The 13238-nt window shown below is 39.2% G+C and overlaps 1 protein-coding gene across 1 annotated transcript in view; it reads left to right on the top strand.

Annotated features, from left to right (window-relative positions):
- NRDE2 (NRDE-2, necessary for RNA interference, domain containing) overlaps positions 1-12577 on the top strand; it is a 33654-nt gene extending 21077 nt beyond the window's left edge. Inside the window, exons 9-14 of the mRNA XM_074908531.1 lie at positions 560-738; positions 1427-1813; positions 2841-3769; positions 5992-6130; positions 11530-11601; positions 12268-12577. Of these exons, the coding sequence (XP_074764632.1) occupies positions 560-738; positions 1427-1813; positions 2841-3769; positions 5992-6130; positions 11530-11601; positions 12268-12393 (1832 nt within the window). The 3' untranslated portion in view covers positions 12394-12577. The remainder of the gene's footprint in view (positions 1-559; positions 739-1426; positions 1814-2840; positions 3770-5991; positions 6131-11529; positions 11602-12267) is intronic.
- Positions 12578-13238: the final 661 nt, after the last annotated feature.

Genomic DNA, 13238 nt, shown 5'->3' with positions numbered 1-13238 from the left:
TTTTTCAAACTTTGGTTAGATTATGGAAATGCTGTCATTTTTTCATGGAGTTGCAGACTAAAGGAGAGGCTATAGGTCACAAGTAAAAATCTTGCCACCACCTGTCTGTGGAAATTTAAGAACTGGGAGTGGGAGTATTACACCTAGTTAATGATAAACATCAGGATTAAGAATGTGGAGGTGGTGCAGAAGTGGCCTGATTTTTGTATCCAAAAAAAAAATAGTGCAGGTAACCATAAATTTCAAGGACTGCTTTCTTTCTCAACAAAGAAAAAAATATTTGAAAAAATCTCTATGAGCTTTCCCTTAGCCTACAGGTGCTCATCAGTTTCAGCACAGAATATATTGCTGTCAAAGGAAAATATGGTAATTGTATGTAGTGTCAAAACCCAGAACTGTGATGTGGAAGTTTTCAGCTCCTGTGCCTGCTTTATTAATACAGTATTTGTTTACATTTTAACAGTAGTTAATCTGTATGTCAGGTCTGCCCTTTGGATTTGGTGGATTAATTTTTCTTTAATAGTTTTGTGTGTGTGTGTGTGTCTTGATCTGGTTTTAGATGATGATGATGATGAAGAAGAGATAGATGAAGATCAAGATATAAAGGATAAAACTCTCCCCAAGTGGCATATTTGGTTGGATATTGAGTATTCTCGTGAAGCAAGGCAGTGGTTACCTTGGAGGCCAGACAAAACCAAAGAGGAAACTGAAGAAGATTGTGAAGATCCAGAAAGACAGGTCACTGTGATATAATAAAAAGAGGGGAAATAATAAGACAAGTTATCCTTTCATTTGAGTTCATGGGTATTTTAGAGGAATAATACTTTTCTTCATTTGGAAAAAATTCTCTTCTTTGTTTGGAATTCAAAATTTACCTGAAGTTTCATGCTGAGATTTCTGAAATCCATGGGAATCTCATGGTAAACTTTGGAAAGGGCTGTAGGTAAATAGTCTATCTTTGCTGTTCTGTGATTTCTCTTATCTGCATGTGGAAATGACACAGAAATCTGTGTTTAAGAAGATACATACATTAAATGAACAAAGGTTTTGTTGCCTTCACGTCAGATAGTTGGATTTTTATTTTTTTTTTCTTCTTGGGACATAGGTTAACTCAGACATTGATTTTTCAGATAAAAATGTGTTAAATGGCCCAACAAATTCATTGCATAAGTTTTCTGTGGAGGTCTTTGATATTCAAGGGCAAAGAAATCTCTTGATAGCAAATTTACAGTCTGACTGGAGGAACACGTTGCTTGTTTAGCTTGTCTGTTTTTAATTTGAATGACATTCTGTTACTATTTAATCGTAATTATAAATTTTTATTGACTTGAAAAGGTTCTTTAATTACATAAGTGACAGGTTTGCCTGTAATTTTATTTGATTGCATAAATTAATGGCGTTTGGTTTAATTTGGATTTTTTTTTAGGTATTATTTGATGATCTTGGACCATCTTTAATCCAGCTTTCTAATCCAGATCTTCAACATCAACTGCTGTACTCATTCTTGCAATTCCTGGGAATTCCATGCACAAGTAAACTCTTTCCTTCCAACCTCTATATTGCCATGGATGAAAATAACATCTTTGACAGTGTGCTTTCTGCTGAAAAGCCATTGTCTTCTGTTGATTTTCCACTTTCTGGATTCAACAGTATTGGTCATATGGACACGATGCTACGAGGGAGACATCACATAGGCCACTATAAAGAAGGAGAAGAGTTCATACAGAATGTGTTTCATGTTCTATTCCTGCTGTTTTCAGGAAAGGAAAAGTCTAACCTGTCCATTTGTTGGTTACAGTATGAAATATCTAAGGTAATGAGGAGTCTGCATACAATCACATTTGTGATTGTGGCTTTCTTGTGTATTAATGTTTATATTGAATTAAAATTAATATTAAAGAAAATTAACTCTTGTAGGACTAAGTAGTCAAATCAGAAGATGCCAGGTAGGATTGCACTGAGGTAAAAAATAAAACCAAACCAGCACGTTTCTTCAGTACATGTTACACAGTGACACATGTAACAAAATATTTGTTGCAGTTTTGGATAAATGTTACATGATACATTGTATGCTAGACAGGAATGGATGCAAGTGATTTTTAACAGGGCAAAGTGAGTCAGCAAGTACTTTTACCAGACTATTCTAAGTGCATATTTCTCAATACCATGATAAGAGCACATTATAAAGAAACTTACTACTTCCTGTACAAGTTACATTTGTAGTGTAGGAGGTGACACCTTATCACTTGAATATGGCTTTATTTAAGTAAAACTGCTCTAATAGATGCCCACAGAAGGGTGAGAGTTCAGGTTGTCTTCCTAATGCTTCAGAAAGTTCAGTATTGTGGTTCCTTATGGAGAAGTTCCCTGTCTCTTACCTGACCAGATCATGTCCCGTAATCTTCTCATCCAGTCTCCAGATTTGTCTGTCGGCACATTCCCCACTGTGAAAAGCTCCTTGGAGCTTTAATTGTACTGGTCATAAACTGCATCTGGCCAGATAGGATCATTTATTTTCCTTTCCTCTACCATTACAGGTTACCAGCTCTTTATTTGAGCAGTTGGCCTTCTAAGAGTGAAATTTGATATTACTTAATGGCAGTGGCAGGAGTAAGAATGATAAGTCTATGTAATTTGTCTGTGTTGGAGGGAGCTGACAACAGGAGGTTATGACAACTTGCAGTACATAGTAGCAACATATCTGGCTGGTGATGAAATACGGAACAATATGAAAACAAACACAGTGATGAAAGTAAAAAATGCTGTGAGGTTGGTTGGAATTTTTTTACCTTTCTTCTCCCACCCCTCTCAAAATTTGTTCTGTTTATTATCCTCTGCAGGTAGTTCAGTGTCTCCAAGCAAAAAACAAAAGGAAGCTGAAAGCACAAGGGAGGAAGAGTAAAAAGTTGGCCAAGAATCTCCTTAAAGCACCTGACAATCGAAATGACCTTTCTCTCTGGAAACTGTATGCCTACCTAGAATGGCTGCTTGGTAACATTGATGATGCCAGGAAGGTATTTGACACAGCTCTTTGCACAGTAGGGACTGATGGATTGAAAAGTCCCCAGCTCTGCAGCCTCAGTCTGCTTTATGCTCAGCTGGAAGTGGAACTACTAGAAAGTATAGAAGGAGCTGTCATGTCACGAGCTGCTCATATATTGACCAGATTGGCTGAAAGTGGACCATATGTGCCCTATAGTGGACAAGTGTTGTCTGTGAATGTCTTGAAAGCTCGTAAAACATATGAGCATGCGCTGCAAGATTATTTAAGTAAAACTTCGATTTCTGATCAGGATCAGGTCAGTGATGCTAATCAGCTGGTTAACTTGGTTGGTTGTTATGCACTGTTCCAGTATTTGACTGTTGGGATTGATGCTGCAGTATTAATATATGCACAGACTTCAGAAAAACTTGAAGCTTCTGGTCCACAGAAATGTGAAAATACTAGAGAGAATTTCGGCGTTCAAAATTTTCCCACTGCTCTTGAAGCTGTCACACTGCTGCATACAAATTTACTCAAATTCCACATGAAAATTAGTGTTTATCCTTTGAATCCTCTGCGAGAAGCACTAATGGAGGCTCTGAAGCAGTATCCTAGCAACCAGTCTCTTTGGAGGTCATATATCCACATCCAAAGGAAGTCACACAGTGCTAGTAAAGCACGAAGGTTTTTTGATGGTGTCACAAGGTCTACTAACGCTTTAGAGCCATGGCTGTTTGCAATCCAAGCAGAGCAGATGAGAAAAAAACTCATTGAGAATGTCCAGAGGTAATATCTTGCAGCTCCTTATGATTATGCTTTTTTTGATCTGTATAATCACTTAACAGAGAAGATGCTATTGGAGTTCTCATTTTGCAGCTGAAGAAGCTGTAGCTGGGGGAGGTTATTTGTTCAAGACTGAGCAGTGAGTCAGTGGCAGAATCCTGAAAAGAGTTAAAGACCTAGGTGATAGTCTCACATCCCTTCTACTGGATCAGATTGCGTGTTGCTTTGTGTTTGACTACACACTACTGACACTAAGATGGTACACATTTCTTTACATGATTTTTAAATTACAGAGCCTGCTTAAATGGCCAAGGTAGACACTGTGAGCATAGAAAAATGCTCCATTTTAATGCTGCAACAGTAAGGAGCATAATACAGAGCTACACTGCAGCTTCTGACTGAGCTCGCTGCCCTACTTTACTCCTGGGTTACAGAATACAGTTGTGGCAGATCTGTTTCCATAGTGAGCGCTTGAGAGTTTAGTTTTCATATGAGGCTGTTGCTAGGTAGAAGAGGCTGAAAATTTCCTGAATTTGCAGTGTGGTCTGGGCTCAGATTTTTTGCTCCAAGGGAAGGAGGAAGGGGTAGAAGATGTAGAGAACAGAAGTGTGTGTTAATTTTTAAAGCTTAGTCTGTAACTGTTGTCTACCTGTTGCTTGGAGCTACCTATCCACTGCTGCTTCTGTATCTCTAATAACATTGGCAGCTTGGTTCTTTGTGTCTGCAAATAGTAACAGAGATCTCTAGGAAAATGTTATTTGGAAGCTTTACTTAGCTTTAAGTTTAAACATTCACACTTGATGAAATTACAGAATTATCAGTATATTTTAAAATGATGGTGCGCCCGCTGCTTTGGTTGCCACAGCCTGGCAACAAGCAAGCATACATGATAGGGATGTTCCTGAGCTGTCAGTGTATGTCATCCTAAATTGTAATAAGAATTCTACAGCGACCAAATGTGAAGGAGGATTGTAATTTGATTTACTGTTAATTACAGACTGACACTATGGTAGGTTTTCATTGTTGTTACTGGAAACTGATGTTAAAATTCCAGAATGATGATTTTTCTGTGACGCTTCATTCCTTTCCTGATTGTACTCTGCTAGCATAGCCTTTCCTATAGGTTATATTTGTATAGGGACAAGTTGGGTGTTGCAAGAGCAGAGCTGAACTACTGTAACAGAGAGATAAATGGCCTGTCAGTCATGAATAAAACTGAAGTTTTATGATGTTGTGACAAACTAACAAAACGTCTGTACTATATGTGACTATTTCCTATACTGCTTTGTATTTCAGCTGTTTAAGTGCATGGAATTAATTAAAAGAAAGGAACAGGAAGGGTAAATCAGTCACTGTGAGGTACAGTGCTTAGATGTCTGACTCAGCGCAGAGTAGATTACATCATTTTCCCTCATGGCAAAGGTTAAGATGAGAGGAAACATGACCTCAAAGAGCCGTGAAAAGAGAGGCAAGTTAGGAACAAGTGTTAAGGGTGGCAGGCTAAGAGAGGGCACACAGACAGAAGTGATGTTGCCATGAGTGCTCCAGGCTGTTTCTTCAAGATTAAGCATCAAAAATAAGCCAGTCTGTATAAGATGTAGATAGAGATCAGTGCTTCAGTGAAAAATATGTACCTGCTTTTGAGTTATGCTTGGAATTTCGGAATTTGAATCTCTGGGTGAAAAAGAAAATTTTTATTGTAATCATGGTTGAGATCCAGAGCCGTAATCAGGGCCTTGATCCAGGACCAGTGTATGGTCTTAAAAAGGTGACAGGGGTAAATTTGAAACAGAAGGCTTGCTGACTGAGACTTGAGTTTGGTTTGAGCTGCTATGCCAAGCTTGGAATGATAAATGATCTTGAATAAAGACTAAGATAAGTATTTTGAGATCATATGGTAGTGGATTACTGTACTCAAAGAGAAGTTATCTCCTCTGGTTGGACAGGGTTAATTTTTCAACATGCTAAAAGAATTCTCAGGAAAATACCTCATTTATCTTTTTTTTTAAGTGATTTTCCCATTTAGAAATTTGTTGATTAGATTATGAAATGCTAAAAATCTGGTTTATAACATTCAGAGTCTGTAGCTTGAGATGCAAAAACCTGGCTATATACAGTGTTATGTGAACAGAGGCAGTATGTTGATCTTTACCCTCTCTTACCTGGATGTGGTCCTTTAGCCTGGATATAAGGGATTGTGATTTCTTTTTTCCTCTGTTTTTCAGGGCAGATGTTGGTGAAATACATTCTACTATTCCTGAAACTGGGTTAACAAACAGGATTGTAGCTCTCTTTGAACATGCAGTTCGGAGTGAAAATGGTACCCATTGTCCACTGCTGTGGAGAATGTATTTGAACTTTATGGTAAGTAGAAGAGTATCAGTGTTTTGTTGTTGTTTGCTTTGGTTTGGGTTTTTTTTACTGTATTTGGAATTTCTCATGAGCACAGCTGCAGTACTGTATAAAAAAACTAATAGTAAATGCTGCCATACCTATATGATTGTAAGGTTATATATTTGAATTGTAATGTTTCTTATTGCTGGGAATATTAAGGAAAATGTAGTTCACATGGATTAGAAGGAGTATTAGCTTCTGGCAGTGTGGTTTTAATGTAGATGCAGGCAAGTTATTGTTGCAGATAAAAAATGTGTCATGTCAGGAGATGGATTCCACCCAGTCTTACTCACAATATAAAGGGAAGTGGGCAGGATAACAAAATCTAGAGAAAAGAGGAAGGAAATTTTAGGGACTTAGCATTTTATTATTTTTATATAAGTAAAATCAGCAAAGATGACTTGTATTTATGTTTTAGACTGACTTCAGGCTTCTGTAAGGAAATTATAAGGACTTTGATATTTCAGTCAAATCTAGATCCCGATTTTGTATAACTTCACAGAATGGTTGAGAGTGGAAGGGACCTCTGGAGATCATGTTGTCCAACTCCACTGTTCAAGCAGGGCCACCTAGAGCCAGTTGTTCATGACAATGTCTGGATAGTTTTTGAATATCTCCAAGGATGACGACTCCACAACCTCTCTGGACAACCTGTGCCAGTGCTCAGTCACCCTCACAGCAAAAAAGTGTTTCCTGATGTTCAGATGGAGCCTCCTGTGTTTCAGTTTGTGTCCGTTGCCTCTGGTCCTGTTACTGGGCACCACTGAGAAGAGCCCGTCTCCCTCTTCTTTACATCCTCCCTTCAGGTATTTATACACATCGATAAGATCCCCCCCGAGCCTTTTCAAGGCTAAACTGTCCCTGCGCCCTCAGCCTCTCCTCATGGAAGAGATTCCCTAGTCCCTTAGTCATCTTAGTGGCCCTTCATTGGACTTTCTCCAGTACATGCATGTCTGTCTTACTGGGAAGCCAACAGCTGGGCACAGCACTGCATGCGTGGCCTCACCAGTGCTGAGTAGAGGGGAAGGATCACCTCCCTGGACCTGCTGGCAATACTTTGCCTGATATTGCCCAGGATACCATCAGCCCTTTTGCTGCAAGGGCACATTGCTGGCTGCTGTTCAACTTGGTGTTCCCCAGGACCTCCAGGTCCTTTTCTTCCAAACTGCTTTTCAGCTGGGTGGCCCCCAGCATATATTGGTGCATGGGGTTGTTCCTCCCCAGGTGCAGGACCTCACACTTGTCCTTGTTGAACTGGATGAGGTTCCTGTCAGCTGCATTCTCCAGGCTATTGTGGTCCCTCTGGATCGCAGCATGACCCTCAGGTGTAGCAACCGCTTCTCTCAGTTTTGTGTCATCTGCAAGCTTGCTGAGGGTATACTCTGATCCATCAGCTAGATCATAATGGGATTGGACCCAGTATTGACCCCAGGGGCACACTGCTAGTTACTGCCCTCCAACTAGACTTTGTTCCACTGCTCACTACCCTCTGGGCCTGGATGTTGAAGTAGTTTTCAATCCACCTCACTGTCTGCACATCCAGTTCTTATATCAACTGCTTGCCTAGGAGGATCTTAGGGGAGACAGTGTCAAAGGCCTTATTGAAGTCCAGACAGACAGTGCTCTCCCCTCATCCACCAGGCCAGTCATTTCATCACAGCAGTTTATCAAGCTGGTCAAATGTGACTTTCAGTGAATTCATGCTGTCTACTTCTGATGATTTTCTTTTTGTTCATGTGCCTGGAAATGGTTTCCAGGATTAGCTGCTTCATCACCTTTCTAAGGATCAAGGTGAGGCTGAGTGGCCTGTAGTTCCCTGGGTCCTCCTTCTTGAAGATAGGAGTGAAGTTTGACTTTCTTCAGTCTTTGAGCACTTCTCCCAGTTGCTGTGATCAAAGATTGCCAAGAGTGACATTTTCCAGCTTCCTCAGCACCTGTGGGTGCACCCCATCAGGGCCCGTGGACTTACGCATGTCCAGTGTGCTTAAGTATTCCCTAACCTGATCTTCTTCAACTAAGGGTACATCTTCCTTGCTCCACACTTTTCCCCCTGATCTCTGGGACCTGGAATTCCTGAAGGCCAGGCTTGCTACTAAAAACTGAGGCAAAGGCAGCCTTCCTACATCAGCCTTTTCCATGTCCTGTCTAACCAGGTCTCCTGTCTCATTTAGCAGTGGGCCCACATTTTCCCTACCCTTCGTTTTGTTCCCTATGTACTTACAGGAGCCCTTTTTGTTGTCTTCAACATCCCCTGCCTGGTTCAATTGTCATCGGTCTTTAGGTTTTCTAACTTCATCTCTGGAACAACTTCCAGATCTGAATTAGAAAAAATAATGCATGAACATCTGTATGGCTTTGACTTATGCAGGAATAAAGAACATGGCAAGAAGACTGTTTTATGTGGGCCCCTCAAATACTTTCTTATCTCTATTTTCTCCATACTATAAAAACTTTCAGACCAAGATATTTTGATTGATCAACATTAGAGAAGCAAGGTGCAGTCCACATGAAAAATAAATGCATGATAGGAAAACATAGCTATAGCTTTTATAACTTGCATTGAATTTTCACAATTTTTTTGAATCTTAAAAGCAGCATGTAAAGGTTACATTAACTGGCATTGCAGCATAACACCGAAAAGCAGTAATGTTTGTTTCTTCCATAGTTCACCATGGAAATACATAGATAAAATCAACTTCACATAGGCAGTTTTGTTATCTTGGTTCTTTTCTTGCTTCTCCAAAGTACAATATGGAAGATGAAAACACAAAAGAAATGCTTGGAACTCATGTAAGGGAAATTTCATTCCACAGTATTACTCCTCTGTTCACATCCTCTGGTGTTGTAAATTGTCAGAAGGGAACAGCAGTTAGTAGGCTGTGAAATACAGAGGAGGCTGGGAAAGGAGAGACTCTTGTTTTGTGTTTGAGAAGATCTTTCCATTACTGTGACCATTTCTACACAAATACATGCTTGTAAATATTTTATAGAACTTTGTGTATAGGAAGGTAGAATTGAATCACTGTTACTCTTTACAAACTACTAATGAGACTCCACTAAGCTAAAGTAAAATTGCCCAGTGTGTATTTTATTGCTAATGATTAGTTCATGGAAGATAATCTTTTTCACAAGAACAAGAAGGAATATACATGCTAAGAAGATGGAGGAAAATAATACTTTTACAGTAATAGCTTTGGATAAAACTGTTCAGAGAAGCAAAATCAATTAGAAACATTAAAATTTTCAGATACAGTCATAGAAGAAGTTGTGATTGCCCAGTATTACCCAAAGATCTGTAGATCTCTCTGTTTTCTCTTTGGGTGTGTTTAGATATTCAGTCTCTATTTTGGGCAAAAGCTTCTCACTGTTTAAAAACACAAAATTTTTATATAGATTTTGAAATGAACTGTTTCTCTTATATTCCTATTTATTTTTTATGAAATCGTGTTTGACCAATCTGGTAGCCTTCTACAGTGAGATGACTAGCTCAGTGGATGAGGGCACAGCAGTGGATGTAGTTTATCCCAACCTTAGTGAACCTCTTCCACTGCCTCCCGTAACATCTTCATAGACAAGCTGATGAAGCATGGATTAGGCAAGCAAGCAGCCAGCGAGGTGGACTGCAGTCTGCCTGAACTGCCAGGCTCAGGGGTGATCAGCAGTGCTGACTCTGCTGCAGGCCAGCCACTGGTGCTGTACCCCAGGGACTGATACTGGGACCAGCGTCCTTTCACATCCTCATGAATGATCTGGAAGATGAGAGAGCGTACTATCCACAAGCTTGCAGATGATACAAAATCAAGAGTGGCTGATGCACGATATTCAGCTGTTGGTCTGTCCAGGTTCCTTTGAATGGCCAAGAGCCATGGAAATGAATAAGGGGTTGGAGCAGGTGGGGTACAGGGGGAGGCTGGGAAACTGGTGATTGTTCAGTCCAGAGAAGTGAAGGCTCCTGGAAGATACTGTCAGTGTATACAAATACCTCATGTGAGGGTGTGAAGACAGAGTCAGACTTCTCAGTGCTGCCTAGTGACAGGAAAAGTGGCAGTGACCACAAATTGAAATAGATAAAATTCAGTTTAAACATAAGAAAATATTTTTTTACTGTGAGGGTGATGAAACACTGGAACAGGTTGTCCAGAGGTTATGGAGTCTCCATCCATGGAGATATTCAAAACTCAGTTGGACATGGTTCTGAGCAGCCTGCTTTTGCTGACCCTGCCTTGACCAGAGGGTTGGAGCAGATGGTCTCCTGAGGTTCCTTTCAACCTCTGTAACTCTGTGAAAAGTTTGGAGGCACAATGCTACTGCCAGCTCTTTGCAGAGCTCCAAAAGATGCCTATGCACAGCTCTGACAGCACTCATTTCCAGTAGGTGAAATACATTGCTGTTCATTAAAGAGATCATTACACCAGAACATCACAAGTTTCTACAACCAATGTATTAATAATATGCAAAAGAATTTCTAGATTTAAGAATTGACAAGGAAACCTGCTGATTTTCAGCAGCAGTGCTGATGTAGTCAGAACAAGGGAAAACGTAAACTCATGATTGAAGATTTCTTCTCCAAAGATCTCAAAACATTTAATGTATTTTGGAATTACTGCTCTTTTCTTTTGGATTTGCCATAAAATTCCCTGGTTTAAGTGTGTTTTAAAGTACCCCGATTCAAAAGATTTCTTCACAAGAACTGGTAATTATTTCTACCTGTAACTGGAATGACTGAAGCTAAGGAGACTGTTCAGCACTCTGACCTCTGCTACCCATGTCTTTTTAAACTTCACAATAGCTGTGAGCTCTCTACTTGTATCACACAGCTGAACGGGTACTTTGAGAAAGAAGTTTTAACTCCTCCTTAGATGCAAATTTGATTTATCCAGTTTTGTACATAAGGAGATTCAGCTGTAACAAGCTTCTGCTGAGTAAGAAAATGTATGTGCATGAGCTCTTCAGTGCACAAACCTAATGTATTATCACCTTGACTGTACCAGACATGTTCTTGTGTAGTATATGTGTAGCATATTGAAGGTAAGTTCTCGTTAATGATTTGCTCTCTTGCCCATTGCAGTATTGTCAAATATAGGCAAAGGCACTGACTTTAACTGAAATACTCAGCAGAGGATCTTTCTGTTAGTGTTTGTTCTATTACTTGTCTTACAAATAAAACCCTGAAACTCCTCAAAGACATCTCTTCGATTACACTGAAGAGTGTAACCAGTGTAACCTGTCAAATTGCATAGCTACCACAATATATAGTAATAAGGATTCCTCAGTAGAACACCACTGAGCTTTTCAGCAGTAATTTCTTTGTCTCAGAGGTGTGTTACTGTTTCAGCTGTTACTGCATGAACACTTTTTTTCTCACACAGGCTTCACTAGGAAAAAAAGAAAAAAGTAAAGGATTGTTTTATAAAGCCCTTCAAAACTGTCCTTGGGCAAAGGTAAGCACAGAAACCTTATAAACCTGTCATAGTACTCTCATTTTTGAAGTTCTGTATCTGAAAAAAAGGTTAGACTTTAGTTGTTGTTTAAAGAGTTATATGTAAATTAAAGATTTCTGAAGGAAAGTACTGTAAGATTTTCTGCAAATAAGAGATGCATCTGTAATGGAAACAAACATAATGGTCAGTGATGTTTGTGTTTCAGAACAGAAAGGTGTTGCATTGCATGAGGGAAGGAGACAATAAATTCCTCTCTCGGATCTGGAAGCGATTGTGTCTTTTAGACCATGTTTTATCATGAGTATGGGAGTAGCAGAAATATACAGGCAAATAAAAATGTATTTAGTTAATAGTATAAAAAATTATTCAGGAGCACCTGCAGCTCCTCAGGTACTGTCTGTATATGCTGCAAATGCTCCAGTGCCTCTTGACCTGTGTTTTATCTTTTTTGAATCAAATAATTTAGTAGGAGTTGGAAAAGACTTGGTTAAACATCTGCATTGCTGTCACTGTAGAAGTACTAATTCTGTGTGCATTATTTTAAAGAAATATATGATTTTCTTATGTTCTTGCTATGGAGTTGTTTACATATCTACGTCCTTCTTTATACTAGTTTCTTGCTATAATAGAAGGATGGCACAGAAAATGTCCTCATTGTCTTTCTAGGTACTCTATATGGATGCAATAGAGTACTTCCCTGATGATCTTCAGGAGACGCTTGATCTAATAACTGAGAAAGAATTGAGAGTGCGGGTACCCATGGAAGAGCTGGATCTACTGTTGGAGGTGTAAAGACTCTAGACAAGTGGAGCAAATACAGAAGCTAGATCCAGAACTAACAGTTAGACCTGTCTCTTCAAACAGGAACTCAATGTACTTTTTTTTAAGGGTTGGGTTTTTTGTTTTGTTGGGTTTTTTTTGTTTTGTTTAAGCTTTTATATAAGTTGCTATCAACATGGAGTTCTCGCTGCAAGTATTCTGGAATCAAGTGCTGCATTTTGCCCACAAAAATGCATCCATTTCTCTGAAGTATCGCTGGCTCCCATAGGATACCCTCTTATAAATAGCCTCCTGTTGAATGTTGCCCGCATTTCTTATTCTATTGTTTGAAATTACATTCCCTAGAGTTCAGCAGAGATTCAGTACATGCCAACTATGGTTTGGTGAGCAGCACAGGAAATAAACATCTGGCAAATAGATGCTCCGCTGTCCTCCAGTTGGCAGACTTCAGTAATTTCCTTCAGCTTGGTATGCATGTGTGTGTGTATATATAACTACCAAGTCAAACAGCTCTTACATCTGTACATACACTGTGAGAAAAGGCTGAATCTTTGCTTGAGCAGGCACCTATTTTGGACGTGTATTTATATGTTTTGACAGGTGACCATTTTAGTAAAAATATTTATGAAAAATATACCTGAATATTTGAAAATTCAAAAGGAACTTTAATTATTTTTTTATTTCTTAATTTAATAGAACTGTGAGTGTATTAAAAATCAAAATGTCTCCATAATGCATCTCTACGCAGCTCACTTTTAAACAAGTTTTGTAACTGATTACTCGCTTTTGACCCAAATACAGGCAATCACTGTAAGAGAAGTAGAGGCCTGGTCTATATTTAAGTCTCACCAAAGAAG

Source organism: Athene noctua, chromosome 6 (genome assembly GCF_965140245.1).
Source record: "Athene noctua chromosome 6, bAthNoc1.hap1.1, whole genome shotgun sequence".
NCBI classification, from domain to species: Eukaryota; Metazoa; Chordata; class Aves; order Strigiformes; family Strigidae; genus Athene; species Athene noctua.
This window is presented reverse-complemented; position numbering and strand designations above follow the sequence as displayed.